Source organism: Silene latifolia, chromosome 11 (genome assembly GCF_048544455.1).
Source record: "Silene latifolia isolate original U9 population chromosome 11, ASM4854445v1, whole genome shotgun sequence".
In the NCBI taxonomy this organism is placed as follows: Eukaryota; Viridiplantae; Streptophyta; class Magnoliopsida; order Caryophyllales; family Caryophyllaceae; genus Silene; species Silene latifolia.
This window is the reverse complement of record NC_133536.1, coordinates 8,001,190-8,025,646: the sequence shown is the minus strand read 5'-3', so window position 1 is coordinate 8,025,646 and position 24,457 is coordinate 8,001,190. Positions and strand designations below refer to the sequence as shown.

General features: G+C 44.7%; 2 protein-coding genes across 2 annotated transcripts; one reads left to right on the top strand and one right to left on the bottom strand.

Annotated features, from left to right (window-relative positions):
• The first annotated feature begins 307 nt into the window (after positions 1-307).
• Positions 308-1,690, top strand: LOC141610904 (pyridoxal 5'-phosphate synthase-like subunit PDX1.2). Its single transcript, XM_074429214.1, has one exon. It carries the CDS (start codon positions 566-568, stop codon positions 1,475-1,477), a length of 912 nt encoding a protein of 303 aa, XP_074285315.1. The 5' UTR covers positions 308-565; the 3' UTR covers positions 1,478-1,690.
• A 1,474-nt stretch (positions 1,691-3,164) lies between these two features.
• LOC141610903 (mitochondrial arginine transporter BAC2) lies at positions 3,165-6,407 on the bottom strand. Its single transcript, XM_074429213.1, has 2 exons — positions 5,679-6,407; positions 3,165-4,289 (listed from the first exon to the last, which is right to left on the bottom strand). Exons 1-2 carry the CDS (start codon positions 5,910-5,912, stop codon positions 3,585-3,587), a joined length of 939 nt encoding a protein of 312 aa, XP_074285314.1. The 5' UTR covers positions 5,913-6,407; the 3' UTR covers positions 3,165-3,584.
• Positions 6,408-24,457: the final 18,050 nt, after the last annotated feature.

Genomic DNA, 24,457 nt, shown 5'->3' with positions numbered 1-24,457 from the left:
GAAATTCGATTAATCGGAGAGGTTGCACAATTAGCATATGAGAGAATTAGGTTTGGAGTTAGTTTTAGTCAAGGGTATGAAATGGAAAGTTCCGCGCAAAATGTACTGAGTTGAGTACAATGTGTACTGCGAAAATAAATTCCGTTTAAAATTCGGTATAGTTTTAACTTTTGGTTTAGTTAAGAAGTGATTAACTACTAGTGCCTCCATCTCAAACATTTATTTATTATCGATTAAAACACAATTTATAATCAATAGAGGTAAAGAAGTGACTAAGACGGAACCGTAATTACCGTAAACAATCTGTCTAAACATGAAGTTTCTACACTCTTCCCGTTAACAACTGGAGACAACAAAATCTCCATTTCTAAAAGCATTTACTTTTCCAAACCCAACATTTCAATCCCAGAACTTTCCAGATCAATCACGATCCATCATAACAAACCTTCTTAACCTCCCCAACCCTCATCAAACCCTAATCCCCAACTCTCTCAGACATTTCATCAAACACCTTCCGTGCATTCCATCTCGCATTCCCATTTCATCAAACACCTTCTGTGCAACAATGGCGGACGACGGCGTAGTAGTCTTATACGACACCACCATCATCACAACCGACCCTAACAACAAAAACCCAACCACAACCCAAACCCCATTCTCAATCAAAGTCGGTTTAACCCAAGTCCTACGTAGCGGTGCGATCATCGAAGTTTCAAACCAAGAACAAGCCAAGATCGCCGAGCGTGCTGGCGCGTGCTGTGTTTTAATCTCCGGGGTTAACAATGCTGGTTCTAGAATGCCCGACCCAACTTTAATCAAGGACATAAAACGCGTCGTTTCGATCCCGGTCATCGCAAAATGCCGCGTTGGGCATTTCGTAGAAGCGCAGATACTCGAGTCAATTGGGTGTGATTACGTGGACGAGAGTGAGAGTCTTATGATTGCTGACGAGGATCATTTCATTAATAAACACAATTTAAGGCTGCCATTCGTGTGCGGGGCACGTGACTTGGGTGAGGCGTTGAGGAGGATAAGGGAAGGTGCAGCAATGGTGAGGGTACAAGGGGAAATAAACGGGACTGGGGACGTGTCGAAAACGGTTGGTAGTTTACGGAGGATAATGGGGTCTTTGAGGATGTTGAATAACATGGATGATGATGAGGTGTTTAGTTTTGCTAAAACAATTGGTGCACCGTATGATTTGGTGGCACAAACTAAGCAAATGGGCCGTCTTCCGGTGGCCCATTTTGCATCGGGCGGGGTTGTGACCCCGGCCGATGCTGCATTGATGATGCAATTGGGTTGTGATGGGGTGTTTGTTGGGTTAGAGGTGTTTAATGGGCGGAATCCGGGTAAACGGGTTAGGGCTATTGTTGAGGCTGTGAGGAATTATAATGATCCTGCTGTGTTAGCTGAGGTTTGTTCTGGGTTGAGTGATGCTGCTGTCAGTGATGATCATAGGGTTGTTGAAGTTTGAGAGCGAGGCAAGGGCAAGGGAGGTATTGTGTTTTCGACTTTTTTTACTGCGAATTTTGGGAAATTTTCTGTAATGTTTGATGTAATGTAGTTGAGGAGGTTGTTTTTGGTAACTCATGTAGTTGGTCTTGTACTCTTGTGTGCTTGAACTCGTATAATGAATGAATTATGAAATATATAGAAGTTGACTGAATAAATTTGGTTTCTTTGTGAATGGTTTACCCTTGTTGTTTATGTATACTTCGTCTGTTCCATTTGATTGTATATATACTATTTCTGAAAACCGTATGCAATCAAATGGAACGAAAGATGACATGTTGATTTTGGCTTGGTTTCATGGTTATGTTTGTATGCGAGATTTAGAATTTTGTAATGCCATTGTATAAATGGGAGTAGCAGGGGAATGTAATTGTACTTGAAGAGCTGCTATAGATTGTTCTCCGCTGTGAATGTGCAGCGTGTTACTGCATCTCATATTCTTATGATGTATAGGAATGGGAGGGAGAGTGATAATTATAATGCCATTGTACAAAGGAGTATTGTAGACTTGGTAGTCGCGGAGGAATGTACTTGGGAGTTGATAAAGGTTGTTCTACACTGTGAATGTGCAGCGCTTTTCTGCATCTTATGATGTAAAGGAACAGGAGGGAGACTGCAGAGTGAAAATTTCTGCATTTGGTTAGCAAGTCTGAATAGTATGTGAATTAAAATTAACCCTTACATCTCCCATCTAGAGGTGGGCATAATTCGGTCCAGACCGGAATCTAGTGGACTGGAACCGGTATTAAAAATTTCAGTCCGGTCTCCGGTTCACCATTTTCTAACATTCCGGTTTCCGGTCCAGTTCGGGACCAGTATTTTTCGTTTTGGACCGGAATGCCCGAACATGTAATGACAAGTCTCGGTCCAACCGGTCCGTTCCGGTCCATGATTTTTGTCGATTCCGGTTCCGGTCCGGTTTTGGACGGGTGCCCAGCCCTACAAGTAGTCCCATCCATCCTTTTTTTTTTTTTTTTTTTTTTAAAAAAAAAAATTGCGCAGTGTATACTTCTAACGACTACTTGCTGTTCCATCTCCAAAAGATGAAGGTACTTGTTACCTTACTTGTAGTTTGTCTGCAAAGGGTTTCAGATTTGCTCCTAGACTAGTTGTAGATAATAAGCCGATTTGAGCTCAATTTCGGGATAGTCTGTGAATCTGAGCTTGGCTTAGAATTTGTAAAGCATAAACAATTGAAGCTTGACTGGAAGGTTTATACTTAAATCTTAATAATAGAAAGATATGGCAGAAATATGTAAAATTGTCCCTCTTGAAAATTATTCCGGAACAAGTCACAAATGAAATCATTTGCACACAGGGCTTGCTTCTGTCTGGTAAAATGCAGTAAACTTGTTACTTGTGATATACTGGAGTAATAGGCTCATTTGTACACAGGGCTTGCTTCTGTCTGATAAAATGCAGTAAACTTGTGATATACTGGAGTACTACTAGGCTCAACCAGCCTCACGCTGACGCATGGTGAAGTTCAGGTTAGTATAATCCACAAAGTCAAGTTAATCATCTCATGGCCTTGTCTTGTTTTTGTTATGTGTAACTCGTTTCTGTGTTCCTTGTATCATTTTTTGCGAAATATCACAAGGACGCTATAATAAATAAGGAGGGTGAGATTTGAACCTGAGGCTCATTGATTACAGCTATGTTAAGTATTTGCAATTGTATCTGTATCGAGATAAGTACAGTTGAGCAACGAGTAAACTGTTTAGTACCTGCAATCGGAAGCATCAATAATTTCATACATATAAACCCAGTTTAGTACTCCGTATTACTATATGTTTTTTTTGTAATGGGAGACCAGGAACGGTTTCGACCCTTGGATGCGTTTTGAACCAACTATATGAAATAATTTCCTAACGACCTTACCAACTTGACCTAGCAAAGTAACTGACATTGTATTAAGTTCATACAACAAACGACAATGGTCTAGTTCGGCCATTCAATCACCTGCTAACCCGACCCATACCTTGTACAGGGACAGCAAAACCCATCATTCATCTGTCAGAGTAATGCTATCATTGAATTCGTCTTCACTGACCAAGATCATAGCAAATCTATGCTCCAGGCACCTTCAATGCGGTTTCCGACTGGACCATCTCATGCTCACCATTGCTGAAGAAGCACCTCAATGAAAGCTCATAAGCAGCAAAGATAGCTCCGTTAACCACAAACGCCCTGGCAACCGCTGTACCCAAACCTCTCCACAACACCCTGTACCCATCCTTTTCGACACTCTTCCTAAAACAATCGATTATTCCATTGTACTTTGTCGAAGATCTTGTTTGTGCCTGTAGACGGGTTTTCACCACATCCAACGGATAGCAACAGACCCAGCTAGCAACTCCAGCTAACCCTCCAGCAACAAGCATAGTTCTAATAGTTTCCTGTCCGTTCTTTCGACACCCAGGGTGAAGCGTCTCCCTCATGTACTCGTACGTCCAAAAGTACAGCCCATGCGCAGGTGCATCTCTCAGAGCCGTGATGGTTAGCCCTCTGTATAATCCTCTAACACCTTCGGACTTCAGTATAGACTTGGCTAATTTGACCGGACCCTTTTCACTGCTTGATCCTACATGTGACTTCTGCTGCAGTTGCAGACGGATTTTCAGGAGCTCAACAGGGCTCAGTATAAAACTTTGAAGGGCTCCAGTGCCGAATCCTCCTAAGGCCACTCCTTTGTATGATGGCGGTTCTCTTGGATCATAGGATTTGTCGAAAGCTCGTGATAGGATTGCATATGTTTGGAATACCATTGCATTCTGCAAATACGAATACAGTCACTGAAGGGTGATACTAACAACCTACGTTCAACACCGGTTAACATCGGAACTGTCGGCTGTCCTTTTAGTTTTAGTTTTTTTCCCACTTACATTACAAAAATTAGCATAAGGTTTCTATAGAAGAGCATATTCTTGGGATTAAAAGGTATCCTAAAAGAACAGACAAAAATGGTAAATGTAATTCACATGTGAAAACATTAAACAGACAAACACCTGATACACGTGCATTACACGGTTACAGTCACTGACATAGACACGCATCTATAACAAACAAACGTATGAATGAAGATGACTGACTTTGTGAGAGTAAAAGTCCTTCCCAACCCTCTCGTCCCCAAGGTTACGATTACCGTTACTGTTACTATATTACGAGTACATTATTAGTTCGCAGTGGCGGAGCTAGGATTTGAGCTTAGGGGCGAAAAAATTTAGTGGGGCGCGGCAGAGGAAGACCGAGACAGACATGGTTGAGAGTGATAGAGCACGATATGAGAGTTCTGGGGCTTGAGGAGAGTATGGTGACGGAGAGGGCACAATGGAGGGAAAGGATACATGTGAATTTTTAGTATTTGATGTTTTTTGACAGATTTAATGTTTTTTTATTTAATTTAAAGAAATTAAATTATTTATTTTTCTCTCCTTTATTACACTTTTTCACCAACCACTTTCTTATAGATTTTACCTGGTTCATTCCGAATCCTTAACTCTATTTCGGTTTTAAAAATCGTTTTAATCTTGAGAGCAGCCCCCAAAGCTTTTGGGTAAATCAATTGTCAATCTAGAGCTAAAACAATTAAACAAGGTGAATTTTGAATTCTAATCCGATTCACAACTTGTAATAAACTTTAAATTTTCTATCGTAATTCATAAGTAGTGACGATATGAGGGTGCTATCAAGTGCTATAACAATCTAACGTGTGCCCTAAGGGCACATGTTAATAAACTACTCGTAAGGGTTTTTCTATCCTATGCCCACTAGGCATAGGATAAGAAACCAAAAAGGGAAAGAATTAATGATGTTTTTATGGGAAATTGAAATATCCTATCAGTTTACAAGAAAAACATCATTAATTCTTTCCTTTTTAGGTTTCTTATAGAAAAACCGATAAACTAATTAGAGAAAGATTGTTGAAAATATATCATTAATGATTGATACACAAACTCACATTTATCATAATTAGTGAAATATTCTCTAACAATCCTTCTCTAATTAGCTAGTGGACATAGTATAGAAAAACCCTTAGTTTATTAACATATTATTGGAAAATTCTCACGTACACATGCAAGACCGTCTCACATAAGAATTTGTGCTGCACCAGACAAGGCCAAACAAATAATTTAAATACAACCAACAAAAGATGGGCGGACCTGAAAGGTGACAGAAGCCAAGGGAGCACCCATGCCTCTATACAAAGCAGAGGGTCCTTCGGCGGCTAGCAGTCGCCGTAAAATACCAATGGCGCTACCGCTTGTCGTACTTTGCTGTCGAATTCGTAGCGTATCTAACGGATATCCTGCCACAACTCCGGCAACTCCTCCAAACCCACCTGCCACAAATTCTCTTCCCCAACTGCTTGCTAGAAATTCTGGCCAAAATTCCATTTTTTACACTTTTACACCAAATTATCAATCAATCTACAATCTTTTCTTGTTAAAAATCTCAACCTTTTGGATAAAAAAATAAAATTCAATTAATCGATGAGATGGGTGCCAAAAATTAGATAAATAGTGTCATAAATCAAGTTTTTATGGGAAAAAATATGGATTTTGTTGGTTTCTTGAATCTTTAATTTATTTTTAAGATAAAATTCAAATTGTTTTTGAATGATTTCAAGAAATTGAGAGATTGGAAAAAATATGAATTTTGAAGAATGAAAAGGGTGATATAGATTAGAGAAAGGAGCCAAAAATGATCACGGTCCTAAGGTCATATAAATGGTAAGATGGTCTCATGTAAAAGTGGCGGAGCCAGGATTTGAAATTAGGGGGCGAAAAATTTTAGGGGGGGCGAACGACTAATTTCATAAGGCACCCTAAAAAAATTTCGAAAAATTTAACTAAAAACTTCGAAAATTTCATCCGCCAGGGGGGGGCGACCGCCCCTGCTAGCCCCCCTAGCTCCACCACTGTGTAAAACCGTTCTAATAATTAATACTCGTATTTCATATTGTTTAAAATGGATTCACAAATAAAAAATTTACGCTAAAATATAAAAGTTCGAAAATGGTTATAAAGATTTTTTTTTACAGTAGAATTTTGAATCAATTCTTGTATAAAACGGTCTTATTATTAAACTAACGTTATCAATTTCATATAATGCGGCAAATAGAGGGAAGATGACAAGAGTTTGCTGGTTTTCCTAACCATGAGGTGTGGTGACCCACATCACGGACGACACGTGGACCAACGAGAATAAACCACGTGAGATTCAGTCTAAAAGTTAGTGGGAAAAAAAATCAGAATCCCAATCAACCTAAATTGAGTGTGATTGGATTGGATTATGGGTGGTTTGACGTATGTTGCTTTGAAGCTGACGCTAGTCTTTATATATTGTTTTCCTTTTTTGTCTTCAAGTCTAGGAATTTTGTTGTGCTTATTTGGTAGTGTTTGATGAATAGTTCGTTTTTTTAAGACGGTCATATCCGTTTTAAAATTATTTTAGATAGTTAGATGAGATAAGAGTTTGCAGTTTATAGATTACTCTGTATATATCAGATGTAACATCTGATTTGGTAATTTCTGAGTTTTATAGTACTACATCTGTTCCGGTCATTTGTTATCTATTTCCATATTGAGGTGTATCAATGAATTGTTATCTATTTCTATTATTGGTAAGCTTTATGGGTAAAAGGTAGTGTGCAAGTGGATTAAATAATAATATTATATTACTTTGTTAGACACCCACTTGCATTTCCTTGGTCTTTGTGTTAAATACAATAGATAACAAATGATCGAGACATAGGGAGTAAAAATTTTGGGTTTTGTAAAAATTATGAGTTTTAATATAAAGTTTATGAGTTCGTTCACTTAAACTTAAGATTCAGTTAATTTTGAGTTTTAACGTCAAAAAATTAAAATGTAATTTATAAATTTAAAAGGCTCAGAAAAACACATGTAAATTCATTAACTAGAAGGTATGAGGTAATACATTAGATGCGTAATTCTTTTTTCCAGAGGATTTTGTCATTTTCTATACATTTTACTTTTGTCTTATCCATTTATTTAACCCGTTTTATTGTTTAAGGGTTAACTAGTGTAGTTAACCCTACTACTAAGAGTTTGCAGTAGACGAGGTATGATTGCAGTAGACTAAGAATATTGTCCACTATTTCTATTTTGAAATAAATCCCCCCCTACTACTAAGAGAATAAAATTTTCTTAGTAGTTTTCCGCCCAAGTGTTTTCCACTATGATTGGGCCTGCCTTCTGGACTGAAAAAACCACATATCACGTTCTAAGTTGGGCCCACTACTTAAACTAATTGATTTTGCAAATATTCTACCGTGATACTTCTTGTAATCTTTGACTTTTCTAATTATACCATCATACGTTGGACCCACTACTTAAACTAACTGATTTTTCAAAAAAAGATTTTTTTTAAAACATTTGATGTAGTTAAAATATTTTCATAAAAAACATAATTTATGAAATTATTCAATTCTTTTAATTAATTTTAATATTAGTTGTTTTTTTATAAAAATTCGCGAGATATAAATCTAAAATCTATAACTAATACACTAAAAATTAAAAAGTCTATATTTACCGCGCATTTGCGCTGGATCTACACTAGTAATTAATTAAAAGATAATTTAATTTGATTAATAACAATAAAGATAAAATAACACATTAAATTTGAATCTCTATCCTTATCTTATACGTGTATTGTACCATCTCCAAGCTTCTTTGATTTAATTCCATTAGGAAACAAAAACTTAAGATGACCCTTGACTCCAAGCACTACATAAATGATACGAGTATATAAACATCTTCGTTAGTTCATCGTGCGTAGTTACAAATTAGTTTGGCTTTTTATTTTACCTTTTTGAACTCACTTTACTCAAACGTTTTTTCAATGCAGAATATCAACGATGCATATTTCAACAGATATTACTGTATGTTTTACTTCTTCTATACACCGTATTTATATTTACGAGTACAAATCTTTTAATTTTAAGTTGTGTCAGGGGAAGATATGTGCAAACAAACATGGTTTGAACTGGTGGAACTGTGGAAGTGGTCCGGTAATTAAGACTTTTTTCCGAGTAATTTGGTAGTCTCTAAGTTTTTTTTATCTCTTTATTAATTCTTTTTTGGCACATATACTCTATAAGTTTCAAAATTCATTCTCTGGCCATAGAATCTGATATGCTTTATGATTATAGTTTGCAAATTTATAAGTATGTAGTGTGTGTGCATTGTGATTATGGTATTAACAATAATAGCTTTTGATTTTTTCTTCTACCTGTTAGGGATAAAAAAATACCATTTAAATATCCTGACATGGCATCCTATTATCAGCGGAAATGAGTGGCAAAAGAGTGGCCACGTGGAGCATAGCGGTTGGTAGAAGAAGGGAGAGAGGGATTGCTGAGGTGGCGCACTAAGGACCGCAGGATTAAAGAAGCAACAAACACAATATAGCCCAAAAGAAAGAAGCCCACACGCAAGATAAGATAAAGGACTCAGTCAACTAACAGCCGCCTATTCTTTAGGAATTTGACCGAGTATCCAAGAGCAGAAGCAGGGAGCGGTTTGACAACCCTAATTTCTGATTCTGGCAGCTATAAAAGCAAAGTGAGAGCAGTATGCAAGGGGCATTCACAAGCATCATAAAACAGTAATTCCATTCGAGAAAATCATTGGCAATTGGCGATAATTCTCTACCTACCTTACACTTGTATTTCCTTACTTGTTCATAAAACCTCGATTATAGTGCAATAATTGGCGGGATTCCGACTCCCCCCGCGGTTGTTCCCTCACCGGGTTTTCCGCGTCACCAAAAATCCTCCGTGTCCTTTTCTTCGTTTGTCTTTATTTCGCCGTTCCTTTCGCTTGCATTTTAAACATAACTGGCATTAGACTAATCACTATCACTCACATAATTAATTAGTAACCGGTAAATTTTTACCAAAACAGTTTGGCACCCACCATGGGGCATAGTGATCATTTTCTATAGCCAAGCCTCGCAAAACCGAACCAGCCGTTACAATGTCTGGAACCAGCCAGAATCCTTCCAGCAGCCAGGGCATGCCAGCCCTATCTTCTGCAGCAGGGCTTACTTCTGCATCCGCGAGATCAATCAGCGCATCCCAGCGTCCAGCCAGACGACCCCCGTCAGCGTGTCAACCAGAGCCATACCTCAGCTTCAGAAGCCACCGCAGATCCCAAAGACAGCAGGTGCATCCAGTCAGTCCAAATCCGGAGGGAAAGCGGCCCAGAGAGAGTGAGGTCGTATCCGGAGAGCCGCACCCATGGAAGTTCGGGCGAAGTTATCCGGCATAGGATCTCCAGGTGCTCGATCCGACGCGATGATGATTCGAGGGGATGGATACTGCGTCGGGCCGTTGAGGATCCGAGGAAGGACAACTTAATCGATTGCTCGGATCGTAATAAAGAAATCCGGCCTAAACCAAATCGGACTGGAAGCTCACCGAACCAGCGGTGGAGGATCGGGCCGACCTATTCCATCAGAACTAGTCACCAGACTAGACCTAGCAGGAATAGCACCCAGCGAACCAATTGAGCCCAGAGGATTGAGATACCTATCATTTGATAGTCCACCCAGTCTGCATCAGACAACAGGTAACGCTTTGTTTAGCACCCCTCCAGGATCTGACCTTCCACCCTTCTCAGGTACCCCCGCACACCAGACACCAGGATGGCAATCCGGACCTGTCCCCAACGCAGCAATTCCAGCCCGCAATCAGATCACCAGTGGAGCCTGGATCAGAGTATTACAGCAGACCCCAGGATGGCAACCTGGATCCATCATCAGTGCAACACCAGTAACCAGTCACCCAGCACCAGGCCAACTTTCTGGAGCACCCCGGCTAGGAGGTACACCTGCTGGTTCCTTCCCGCCTGTTTCTAACCCTCTTGCAGGAGCAGGTAACTCGCTGGAGCAGCAATACCAGGAGCTGAGGGAGCTAATGTATAGGATACCAGGCGTAGCCCGTCCGCTGGAGAAAGCAGCCAAAGATAGCTACGCAGACTCACCTTTCGTGGATGACATAACTCTAATCGGTGTTCCTAAAGGATGTGTGCCACCAGTTATGACACTCTACGACGGAACCACAGATCCACTTGACCATATCAACCACTACAAGCAGAAAATGATGGTGATAACCGCAACTGGATCTCTAAAGGAAGCTTGCATGTGCAAAGGTTTCGGATCAACACTATCAGGAGCAGCCCTGCAGTGGTTCGTCGGCTTACCGAACAAGAGCATATCCCGCTTCGCCGACCTAGTAAATGCCTTCAATCGAGCGATTCGCAAGAAGAAAGCGAGAAGCGGACAACGACCTCTACCGGCTAGTGCAACTGTGCAAGGGTTTGAGGAATCTACCCGTGATTACTTGAACCGGTTCAACAAAGAGAAGGTGTCAATTCTGAGGTGTGATATAGAAACCGCTATACAAGCCTTCCGCCGAGGGCTGCACCAGGATTCACAGCTATACAAGAAACTAACCATGCATCCGTGCACTACCTTTGAGGAGGTGCAATCGAAGGCGATTGTTGTCATGAGGCTGGAAGAAGACTCTGCACCTATAAGAGGCACTTATGATTCAGACCCAGTATCCAGAAAGGCTCCAGTAGAGAAGAAGAGCGAAAGATCCAAACCCTACAGCAGGAGCGTGAATAAATTTCTGGAAATTCAGAAGGAAAGTCCGCGGACACCGCCCCGAAAGTAAGTGAGTATGGTTTCACTACCAATCTTGCAGGACTATTCAAAGCCCCGAAGGAGCTGGGACGCAGAGTCGATGGCCAAAACTTCCGAAGGAAACCCCAAAGCGAGAGACACAGGCAAAAAGTGTGAGTTCCACGACAGCAACACTCACAACACCGATGAATGCCACTCCCTCAGAAAAGAAGTCAAATTTCACTATGACCAAGGAAACCTGGATCATCTCCTACCCAGAAACACAACCAGAGTAAATTCAGCGGATCAGGTTCTGCCCTCCCCTCCTCCTCATTGCTCTAGAACTGTGAATGTCATTACAGGTGGATCGGAGCTGTGTGGCCTGACCTACTCAGCAGCTAAGAGGCACGCAACCAGGACTAAGGGAGACAGACTGAAAAGCTCCTGCGGGTTAACCACCGAATCCGCCATCGGTCACCTTCGACGAAACAGACGCAGATCTCGCTCTGAACAAAGACCACGATGCTCTAATCATCACGCTTCCCATAGGAAATTGAAAGGTGTAAAAGATCCTGGTGGATACCGGAAGCTCCGTCAACTTGATCATGATGGAAACACTCAAAGGAATGGGATTCACCGAGAAAGATCTAGCAAAGAAGGCAATCCCCTTGGTTGGTTTCAGCGGCGAAACAAAGCACTCCCTAGGAGAAATCATCATCCCAACCTACGCCGGGGGTGTAAACAAACAGATAAGGTATCTGGTTATTGATGGACCCTCTACTTACAATGTAATCCTTGGCAGGCCCTGGATCCACGAGATGAAAGCAATTCCCTCAACGTACCACCAATGTCTGAAATTTCCAACACCTTGGGGGGTGCAAGAAATACGTGGGGATCAGGAAGAAGCTAAGGATTGCTACAAAGTGGCTCTGAAGCCGACAACCGGTTCACCAGCATAGTAATTACAGAGCCAGCGCATCCAGGACGAGTACATTGAACCTCAGCAGGCAGAACTAGACGAAGTCATCCTGGACTCGCTGCACCCAGAACGAACTGTTCTCGTTGGATCTGAATGTAGAGGGTAAGATTCGTGAAGAACTCGTTCGGTTGTTGAGAACTAACATAGATTGCTTTGCTTGGTCACATGACGATATGATAGGAATAGACCCAAGTGTGATAACTCACAAGCTAAGTGTGGATCCAAGCTATAAACCTGTGCAGCAGAAAAGAAGGAAATTTGCTTCTGAAAGAAACCAGTTCATAAATCAAGAAGTAGATAATCTGCTTGCTGCAGGAAAGATTCGTGAAGTAAAATACCCAGAGTGGTTGTCTAATGTGGTAGTGGTCCCAAAGAAGAATGGCAAGTGGAGGGTCTGCGTCGATTTCACGGATTTAAACAAAGCTTGCCCAAAGGATCCATTCCCTCTACCACACATAGACGCCATGGTAGATGCTACTGCAGGCCACGAGATGCAGACATTTCTGGATGCCTGGAGCGGATATAACCAGATAAAGATGCACCCTAGTGATCAGGAAAAGACAACGTTCAGATCCGAAAGAGGTATCTATTGTTATAATGTCATGCCTTTTGGACTGAAAAATGCAGGATCTACCTATCAGAGGCTGGTAAACATGATGTTTAAAGAACAAATAGGCCAAACTATGGAAGTATATATAGACGATATGGTCGTCAAATCGAAGCAGGCTTCACAGCACCACCACCATCTGGCAGAAACTTTCAATACCCTCAGGAAATACCAAATGAAGTCAATCCTACGAAGTGCACCTTCGAGTATCCAAAGGAAAGTTCCTAGGGTACATGGTGACTCGAGAGAGGAATAGAGGCCAAAGACCGAGCAAATAAAAGCAATTCTCGCACTGAATCACCGCAGTAAAACCAAAAGACGTCCAAATACTGACCGAAGAGTGGCAGCCTTAAACAGATTCATATCCGATCCTCGAATCGTATGCAGGCTATTCTATGATATACTCAGAAAAAGCCAAAGATTTGAGTGGACAGACGACCACGAGAAAGCATTTCAGAGTCAAACGTTACCTCAAAGACTCCCACCTCTCCCTGTCGAAACCAGAGGCGGGAGAACCACTTTTCCTCAGTATCTCGCTACCACAAGCGTATAAATAGCCGGTCAGTGCAGTGCTAGTGCGAGAGCAAGAGGGATCACAAAGATCCGGTATACTACATCGCAAGTCTCTCGCTCCCAGAGACCAGGTACACATCACTAGAAAAACTTGTCCTTGCACTAGTTACTGCATCCTATAAACTGCGTCCCTACTTCGAATCTCATACTATTTCTGTGATAACTAATTATCCTCTTAAAACTATCATGAGAAAACCAGAATTGTCAGGACAAATGGCTAAATGGTCCGTACATTTGAGCGGGTACGATTTGAAGTTTGAACCCCGTACGGCCATAAAGTCTCAGGCCCTGGCAGACTTTGTGTCTGACTTCTGCCCAGCACTCCAGACCCAGGCCGAACAAGATATCCTGAGTCTGGAAGAGGACAAAGGAGAGCAAGTATGGGAGTTACATGTGGACGGAGCCTCAAACGCCAAAGGAGCAGGAGTAGGGCTGGTCCTCAAATCACCCCAGGGAGACCTCATAGTCCAGGCCGTACGATGTGAATTCAAAGCCACAAACAACGAAGCAGAATATGAGGCACTAATCCTGGGTCTGAAGTTGGCTCTGGATCTGAAAATCAAGCACCTTCAGGTTTGCAGTGATTCTAAGCTTATAGTTAACCATGTTAATGACTGCTATGAGGCCAGGGATCCCAGAATGATGGCATATCTAGACGTAGAAAAGGAGCTAAAAATCAGATTTGTAACATTCAACATCAAGCAAATCCCCAGAGAGCAGAATGCAGAAGCAGACGCACTAGCCACCCTGGGAGCAACCTTCAAAACAGGAACTATCTCCATGATACCAATTGTCCACGTGCTGGAGCCAGCAACACTAAAATCTCAGCAGGAAGCAGGAAATGTGTGCAGCACCAGCAGTGAAGAAAATACTCCAGATTGGAGGAAACTCTACCTAGACTGGTTGCAGAATGACGTCCTACCTGCAGATAAAAAGGAGGTAAGGGACTTCAAAATGAGAGCATCCAGATTCATACTAATTGATGATGTTCTTTTCAGGAAATCCCTCGCTGGACCCTACCTCAGATGCCTGGATCGGGAAGAGTCTCAGGCTGTTTTGCATGCTCTCTACAATGGAGAATGTGGAAACCATGCAGGGGGCAGGAGCCTGTTCAACAAGGCACTGAGGCAGGGATACTTCTGGCCCACAATGCGCAAAGATGCCATGGAATTCGCAAAAAGATGCGACGCTTGCCAGAGGCACGCCCACGTTAGCCACCGGCCAGAGCCTCGCACCAGGTTATCTCACCATGGCCCTTCATGAAGTGGGGGATGGATATCGTGGGACCACTACCCAGAGCACCAGGAAACAAAGTCTACATGCTCGCCATGACGGATTACTTTTCCAAATGGATAGAAGCAGAATCATTCTCCCAGGTTACAGAAACCCAGGTGATATCTTTCATTAAACGCAATATCATATGCAGTTTGGCATTCCATCCAAATTATATGTGATAATGGGTCCCAATTCATTGGAAATAAGACGGAAGCTTTTTGTGCTAGGTGGAATATCTCGTTGCATAAATCTACTCCCAGGAACCCCCAGTCCAACGGACAAGTTTAATCCAAAGAATAAGATTATCATCGAAAACTTGAAAAAGAAACTAGAGGAGATTGGGGGCAAATGGGCAGAAGAGCTACCTCTGGTTCTCTGGGCTGACAGAACCACACCAAAGGTTGCAACGGGGCAAACCCCCTTTAGCTTGGTGTTTGGAGCAGAAGCAGTCATCCCCTCTGAAGTCAGGGTCCCAACCCACAGATACGGATGCATCACAGAAGATCGGAACCAGGTGGAAATGGCAAGCAACCTGGACACGATAGATGAGCTCGGAACCGCGCCCCGATCCGGATGGCTTCCTACCGACAGAACGTGGCTAAAAGCTACAACAAGAACGGAAAAGTAAGAAACTCTGCAGGTAGGAGATCCGGTCCCGAGGAAAGTCTTCCGAATACCAAGAACCAAAGAAGGTGGAAATTCGCCTACAACTGGGAGGGACCATACCAAGTAGAAAGCACAGTTGGAAATGGAGCCTACCGACTCATGACTATGGAGGGGCAAATGGTTCCCAGATCCTGGAATATTACCCACTTGAAAAAATATTTTACTTAAGTCACCAACATGGTCAACAAATGGGTACTCAGCCTACCAGATACAGTCCAGCCAGGTTCTAAATATTGCTTTACATATTTTCTAGCTCTGAATATTTTTCTGTGTCTGAATATCTGTACATCTCCAAATACTTTTCTGGCCCTAAAAACATTTCCTGCTTCTAAAATATTTTTCTATTTTTAAATATTTTTCCGGGTCCTGGATATCTTCCGATTCTCGAATATTTTCTCGCTCCAAAACGTTATTTTTGAAATCAACATTTCTCGGTTCTAATAGCCTTGCTCGTATTTTAATTCTAACAAGTTTTAAATCAGAAAACCACCTTGAATAAATTAATTTTTTCAAACAAGCCAAGGAAATAAGATGCAAACTAATGGCAGAGCCTCGTATTCATTACGAAGGCGTGTGTCCGTGGCTAAGCACATACAACCGGACAACCAAATTCCCGCGATGCATTAGCACCCACGCAAGCCTGGCTCCTCCGGAGACGAGTGGGCATACTAGACCCCTTAGCCAAAGAATCTAACAAACGATGGCCAAACAAACGACGTGCATGCACAAATCAAAGCACCAGAAACGGTACGACACAAAGAGATAACCATTAGAAAATACTTAAGTTGCAAAAGCAAAGTACGTCTGGCACCAGAACCAGACCAAAATACATAAACTATTCAAAATAAAGATGTTATGCCCCGTAGGGCCAGAAACTAACTAAACATAGCAAAAGTCTTTCAGGTGCGGGGGAAAGCTAATCTATGTTAATACGCTCCACACCTTTCGTATGTACCCGAGTATCGGGAGCGGGAGAATTCACCTCTTCCTCAAAGATCCCGACCCTCAACTAAGCAAAGACTGGTTCCACCATGCCAACCAAAGACGTCCAGATTCAGACCATCGGGAAAGCAAGAAAGAAGCCTTCCCTCTTCAAATTCTAAGTCCCGTGCCAAATGCTCTCCTTCCGGAACATCTTTATACATTTGATCTTCGTTTCCCAGAAAGATAGGACAAAGCATCCACCGAGTTCCCTTCAACTCCCGAACATCGAAGCCTTCTCTTCCGAACTGACAACACGAGCCTCCGCATCAGAAGCACGTTTCTCCACCTCTGAGATACGCCTCTCAGCTTCTGAGGCATGCCTTTCAGCATCAGCAGCCTTGTTTTTAGCATAAGCAGCCTCCTTCTCAGCATCGGCCACTTTCTTCTCAGCGCCAGAAATCCGTTCTTCCGCAGCAGAAAGATTGCTCTGCAAACTCTGCTTCTGAGTAGCCTCCTCCAAAACCAAGCTCTGGGACTTGTTTAGATCAGCCTGAGTCTTAAGCCTATCCTCATTGGCTTCTTTCGCCAGCTTCTGGAGTTTTGCATTTTCTGCTACCAGGGAAGACACCTTCTCCCGCAGATACAGAGACATCTGGAAGGACTGGTGCACCAGAATCAAGTGTTAAAAAAAAATGATGAAATAGCAGCGACCAACGGTCGTTTACCTCGAAGGAATGCTCAGCTGCACGGTCCACCGAGTCAAGCAAAGGTTTGCTCTCCAACGCAGACCTAGGAGCTGGAAGGAGCATCTGGTTCATCAAATCCAAGTTACTCGCAGACCTAGCCCTTCCAAAATCGTGTGGAAGTGTGAAGACAATATCCCTAGAAGCTGGAGCAGATTTGGAGCCAGAGGCGGCCCTAGAAGCAGAGGTATCTCCAGAAGCAGGGATGGTTTCAGATGTAGGGATTGAACCAGAAGCAGACATAGCTGGGACGGAAGCAGGAATAGATTTGGAAACTAGAAGATCCCCGGAAGCAGGTAACCCATGCCCAGGTAGCGGAGGCCTCACAGCTAGAGGCGTGGCTTCAATAGGAGCCTGCTCCTTGGCCTGGCTCGCAGCAGCAGACCTCCTCTTGGGACGAGGTCCAGAACCAGGGGCAGGGGTGGACTTCTTTTTCTCAGCAGGCTTGGGGGCAACCGCAGCCTGCTCCTTTTCCTTCTGAGCCAAAACATCCTCCAGAGAAATCCTAGATTTTGCAGAACCTGGAAGCAGCAAAAGTCAAGTCAGAACCAGATATATAAAATATCCAGAAACAGAACCAAGTCAAGAAGGGAAGAACTACGCACTAGTCGACATCGAGTCTTTTTCTTCAACAGCTGTTTTCTTCACCACAGTAGCAGAATCCTGAACCAGATTGGGGAAGGTTCTATTTTCTGGAGGTGGACTGAATAGTTTGGAGAGAGATGCGGTTCTGTCAGGGGACAAAGGCAAGGGGCACAAACCTGCACAAAAAACCAAGTAAGGAAATATAAGCATCAAAGAAAAACACACAGGAATAAGGGCATGCAAGTACCGTCTGTTGATCGCCAGACACTGACAATGTAGTCAGTCGGAGCAGGAAGAGTGTCAATTTTCACGAAAATAAAGCGGGAAAACCACTTGCACGTCATCCGCTTCACGGGAAGATGATGCAATTCTTTTCCCCGTCCCGAACCCGAATGGTCACTTGACCCCGAGCAAGGGACCTGACCGAGAACAAGTGTGCAAGGTCCGGGAGACCGATCTCATAACCAAAACGGTTATTCATAGCATCAATCGCAAGCAAGGTCCGCCAAGTATATGGAGCCACTTGGCAAATAGCCAAGTGATTCAAGTTCAGATACTCTTGAACCAGAGGAGGAAAAGGAAACCTCAAACCTAGACGGAAAGCATATTCATATAAACAGATCCACCCCGCCCTCACTGAGTCGGCTTTTTGGCCAGGGGTTGGGATGTGAAACACCACATCGTCAGAGAAACCAAAGGTTTTCTTGATATAATCAAGATCCTCGGAGGTAAAATCGGAATCACAAGAATGTTTGGCGGAAAGGACGCCGCCGGAGAGGAAGTCGTCAGACGGCATCACTGGATCCGAAGCCGAGGTCGAAGAAACAGATTTTTTTGGCATGATGTGCAAAGAAATGAAAAGAAAACGAGTAGGAGACAAGTACCTGAGGAAAGACGGCCGGCGAAAAGGAGGGTTTATGGGAAAGAGAGATGAAGGTGATTGATGGTGATGGAGAAGTAAGAAAATAGGGAGTTTGGGGGAATACCGAGGGATATAAAGGAAAGAGAGGAAGAGTTAGTGGGGGAGTGGGATAGTAATTGTGACAGTTGAGAAGTTATTAATAGGGGAAGTTGTAGAAACCGAGATAACTGCTAAAACTTCGTCAGTTCTCCGCATCGCAGCTGAAATTCCCGCCTAAAAATATTTGAGACGGAAATTTGGGGGCAATTGTTAGGGATAAAAAATACCATTTAAATATCCTGACATGGCATCCTATTATCAGCGGAAATGAGTGGCAAAAGAGTGGCCACGTGGAGCATAGCAGTTGGTAGAAGAAGGGAGAGAGGGATTGCTGAGGTGGCGCACTGGGGACCGCAGGATTAAAGAAGCAACAAACACAATATAGCCCAAAAGAAAGAAGCCCACACGCAAGATAAGAATCATTTACATAGACCATACATATAATTTGAGTCAAAATCCTCTCTATTTCTTGGATGGTAAGTATTTGAATGGTATTAACAATAATACTTTTTCTTTTCAGTCAGCGTTGGGATGATCTAATCGTCTATATTCATGAATAGATGAATGATAATTATATAAATTTAAAGAAAAATGAGTATCAAGTCTGATGGGGCATATTCTGCACCCGCTGACCGAGTCAACATATTGAGCAAGGTCAAAGATATCCACAAAGAAGTCAACGACTTGACAACCCTAACCGACGCAGCACATCGGCTGTCGCTGGTCTCGGCTGGCAAGCCGGCCGGGGCACATATCCGCGTACTCATATCCAAGACCCCTCGGCCGGCCTGCCATAGGTCCATCGGCCGAGGGTAGAACGGTCTTTCCACCTGCTAGCCACTTGGCCACTACGTGACAAAAGGTGAAAGTCTATAAATACTCATCAACCCTCATTGAGGAGAGGATCCACAATTGAACCTAAGAATCACTATTCATCTGGTAATATCTTCCTTCTCTCTCTACAACATACACTTTGCCAAGTAACAACTTACCTCTCTAAGTTTACTGACTTGAGCGTCGGAGTGAGTACGCTCGGCCAAAGCCGAGCCCTCAGTTTGTTCATCGTTTCAGGAGACCGAAAGGAGGATTCAAGCAAAGACGTCATTCTACAAGCACGGGTGGTAAACAAATAACTGCTCTGGAATTACACCCGGAACAATTGGCGCCGTCTGTGGGGAACAATACTAGAAGCTAGTCACATTCATTCCCAAACAAAAAAAAAAAACAACACACAAAAACCCATCCAAAAAGCTAAGAAGATGTCGAAACAACAAGAGGTATTCGTGACTGACGAAACCGAATTCTGCCAAGATGATACCGTTCACAATTCTGGAGTTGCGCAGCCCTCCACCGGCGGAGTAATCCAACCGGAGTATGGGACACCAAAGGAACCAGATACGCCGCTACCCGCCGACCAGGTCACCATCATGGGACATGTGGTTGACGCAGCGAAGCTGAAACTACTTCTGGACCTAATTGGTAGTACGCCGGCTCACACTGTCACGCCGACAAGAGCGGCGGAACCCGTCCAGGAGACCAGGGCCCAAAATGTGACTCCGAGAAACTTGAACGGAGCGCTAGGAGAAGCTGACCCTACCAAGACGCCGGGGGAGCCCAGAGTAGTCGTGGTAGACCTAAGTCCTTCCCGAACTCGTGGGAGGACGGCGTCACCGCGGCACCAACGAAGCACACCCCAAAGGAGCGAAAGAAGCCCGACTCGTCAGAGTTGGAGGAGAAGCCCGACTCACCAGAGTCGGAGGAGAAGTCCTTCCCGCTACGAGGAGAGGAGCCGGACTAGGAATGCGAGGAGCCGATCGCCGCGTGTCGTTCGACACGTGGTCAGACAGCCCCTCAGTGCCTATGTCCTTGAAACCGCCGTGCCGACCAAGCTGAAGTTGTCGGCGCTCACATACAAAGGGGATAGCGACCCCACCGACCATGCCGAGACCTTTGAGTCGTACATGTCGATGTGGGAACAACCCGATGAAGTCTGGTGCCGAGTCTTCCCAACGCCCTTGCATGGGATGGCTTAAAGTTGGTACAAAGGGCTGCCCGACGGCTCGGTATACTGTTACGCCGACCTAAGAGACGCCTTTTTAGCCCAGTACTCTTGCAACAAGAGGAGGGCCGTGGAGACATCGGATCTCCTAACTATCAGGCAGGAGGGAGGCGAGTCTCTACGAAGCTATGTGAAGAGGTTCGACGCCAAGTTCAAGCAGATTCGGAGATTAATCCCGAGTTGGCGCCTCGCGATCGATGAAAGGCCTCCCAAGGGGAGACTTAAAGAACAAGCTCATCAAGGACGGAGGCCTGGGCTTAGATGCCGCCAGGAAGATGGCCGACCAGGCCATCAAGGTGGAGGATTATCACAAGACCTGGGTAGGCCCCAGCGAGGCCGAGCACTCAGAAAAGAAGAGCCGCCGGGAGGACAACCCGGATGAAGGACGCCGTGACAATAATCGGTCACGGTCCGGTGAAAGACGCCGTGACAATAATAGGTCACGGTCTGACAGGTCTGCCAGGAAACAGAATTCGGCGGGCGCCGGGGAAAGTTCAGAACTGTACTACCAAAAGCGGTACAATAATCACACCCCCCTGGTCGTATCGGTCGCCGAGGTCTTCGCCCTGAGCAGAAACGAGGGACAGAAGTGGGAAAGGCCCCCTAAGCCGAGAAGGGACGGTGACACGAGCCAGTACTGTGAGTACCACGGCCACACCGACCACTTAACTAACGACTGCCGGCATCTGAAAAATGCCATTGAAGAACTGATCCGGAAGGGGAGCCTCGGCAAATACGTTGCCGGAGGCCAAAAACCAGATGCGGGCGGGTCAAACGAGAAATCCGTCTTTGAACGAATAAGAGTGATCTATGTTGTCATCGGGGGCAACGAGAACGGTGGGTCCGCTCATGGGCACAAACGGCACCTGAATGAACTATATCAGGCCATCAACTTTGTGCCCAACACAACAACCCCCGCTTCCAACATCCCCGAGATAACCATTGGGAAGAAAGACTACGAGGGAGTCATCGCTCCTCACAGCGACCCACTCGTAGTCCACCTGGACATAGCCAACCACTTGGTGAAGAGGTGCCTGATTGACACAGGCGCCTACACAAACATTATGTACAGAGAATGCTTTCTCAGCCTCGGTCTGAAGGTTGAAGACTTGAGCCCCTGCGCCAACCCATTGTACAGCTTTTCTGGGGCCGGCCTGGTACCCCTAAGGTCAATCAGGTTGCCGGTAATGTTCGGCGAGGGAAATACGGCCAAGAAAGTTATGTCTGAGTTCGTGGTCATTGACGGTTCGTCTGCCTACAACGTCCTCATAGGCCGAGTCACTCTGAGTGAGGCCGACGCAGTAATGTCCATCCGGGCCCTGACATTGATGTATGTCTCGGACCGGGGGGAAGCGCATAAACTCGTCTCAAAGAACGAGAAGGGTGAGGTAGTCAATGTCCAAGTATCTGCCAGAGGGTGCGACATGCAATCCTTCAAAGTGGCGAAGAAATCAGAGAAGGGGAAGAGCCCATCCTTGCAACAGGAGGGCGAACGCATGGACACCTCCGTCGGCATGGTCGAAGGAGCCGAGACTGAAGAGGTGGAAATTGACCCAGGGCGCACCGTAACTATCGGTGTCAACCTGGAACCAAAATTCAGGGCCGCTCTCCTGACTGGCGCGAGGAAGAACAAAGACGTCTTCGCCTACTCAGCGGCCGAGATGCCAGGCATGAGCCGGGAGGTAATTATTCACAAGCTGAACGTACTCCCCACCGCTCGCCCTGTCAAGCAAAGGATGCGGAACTCCTCAGCCGAGAAGGATGAGGCCATCAAAGCCGAGGTAGATAAATTACTAGCGGCGGGCTTTATCATGCCTTGTACTTATCCTGAGTGGTTAGCTAATGTTGTGATGGTAAGGAAGTCATCGGGGGCATGGAGGATGTGCGTAGATTTTACCAATCTTAATAAAGCGTGCCCCAAGGATTGCTATCCCTTGCCTCGAATAGATAGTTTAATTGACGCCACGGCAGGCTACACTATGCTGAGCCTGCTGGACGCCTTCTCGGGATATCACCAGGTATTCATGGCCGAGGAAGACATGCCTAAATGCGCATTCATCACTGCTAACGGCACATACATGTACAAAATGATGCCGTTTGGTTTGAAGAACGCCGGTGCAACGTACACAAGACTGGTGGACAAAGTGTTCCAAAATCAAAAAGGGCGAAACATTGAGGCTTACGTCGACGATGCTATTGTAAAAAGCAAGTCTGACAGCGAGCACTTGGCCGATTTACACGAGACATTTTGTTCGCTAAGGAAATACAAGATGAAGCTCAACCCAATGAAATGCAACTTCGGTGTTCGGGCAGGTAAGTTCCTCGGCGTACTTGTCAGCGCCAGGGGAATTGATGCCAATCCAGATAAAGTCCGAGCAATCCTAGACCTATCGGAGCCAAGGAATCGAAAAGAGGTTATGATACTGACCGGGAGGATGGCGGCTCTAGCCTGTTTCATCTCTCGGTCAGCCGACAAGAGCACCCCATTCTTCAAAGTGTTGAAGGGGAATAAAGACTTCAGCTGGGGGGAAGAACAGAGCACAACTTTCAAGCAACTGAAAGCTCATCTTCAGACTCTCCCAACCCCGTCCCGTGCCAATCTTTGGGGGAGACGCTATACCTGTACATAGCAGTTACCTCAGGCATGATCAGTGCCGTGATCATCAGGGAAGAAGACAACAGCAACACCCAATCTACTTTGTCAGCCATACGTTGCTGCCCGCCGAGAGAAATTACCCGCTGATCGAAAAAGCAGCCTTTGCTGTCGTCATCGCCGCAAGAAAACTAAAACCCTACTTCGACGCACATCCCGTGACGGTCTTAACCGACCAGCCATTGGAGAAAACATTGGAAAAATTTGAGCAATCCGGCAGGCTCATCAAATGGGCAGTAGAGCTATCCGGCTTCGGCATTCAATACAAGCCGAGGCCCTCGATAAAGGGGCAGGCACTTGCAGACTTCCTTGCCGAGTGCACTTACCAAGAAGAATCACACCCCGGGGTATGGGAAGTATACACCGACGGGTCCTCCACGGCAAACAGCTCAGGCGCCGGCATCCTTATCATCAGCCCAAACGGGGACGAGTTTGAGTACGCCTTGAAATTTACCTTCCCGGCCTCAAACAACGAATCCGAATACGAGGCGGTGAAAACAGGAGTCGAGCTAGCAAGAGCTGCCGGAGCAGAACATATTGTGCTGAAAACAGACTCTCTATTGGTAACTAACCAAATCAGAGGAGAGTATGAGGCTCGAGACGACGGAATGGTAAGATACCTGGAAAGGGTGAAGGGCGACACAGCAAAATTGAAGTTCTTCAAAATTCAGTGCATCCCCAGGTCCGAGAACAATCGAGCCGACGCTCTCTCAAAACTTGCCAGTTCAACCGTCAAGAATATCAGCCGAACCGTGCTAGTGGATATCAGGACTGCTAAAAGCATTGCTGACACGCTCTGCATGGTAGGCAACATCGAGGCCGAGACGACGTGGATGACTCCAATAGTGAAATACAGACTCACAAATGAGTTGCCGGATAACCGCAGTCTGTCTCAGAAGATAAGAAGGATCGCCGCCAGGTACCTATTGTTTGAGGGAGAACTATACAGAAGGTCCGTAATAAGACCACTGTTGAAGTGTGTCGGCCCAGCCGACGCGGAGCTAATTTTGACAGAGATTCACGAAGGCATCTGTGGTCATCACATGGGGTTAAGAACACTAGCCCACAAAGCTCTCCGAGCCGGCTACTTCTGGCCCACCATGCTTGAGGATTCCAGAGCCAAAACCAAAAAGTGCAAGAACTGCCAAATGCACGCTCCGGTGATACATGCTCCTTCCCGAGACCTGCAACCGGTGCTTAGTCCCCTTCCTTTTGCACAGTGGGGGATGGACCTGCTAGGGCCATTTCCAACGGCCTCCGGAG

Bases quoted from the DNA above. Each gene is read 5' to 3' on its own strand.
- LOC141610904 (XM_074429214.1), top strand. From the start codon at position 566: ATGGCGGACGACGGCGTAGTAGTCTTATACGACACCACCATCATCACA.
- LOC141610903 (XM_074429213.1), bottom strand. From the start codon at position 5,912: ATGGAATTTTGGCCAGAATTTCTAGCAAGCAGTTGGGGAAGAGAATTT. The intron at 4,290-5,678 runs GTCCGCCCATCT...TCGTATTTGCAG, and splicing joins TGGCTTCTGTCACCTTTCAG to AATGCAATGGTATTCCAAAC.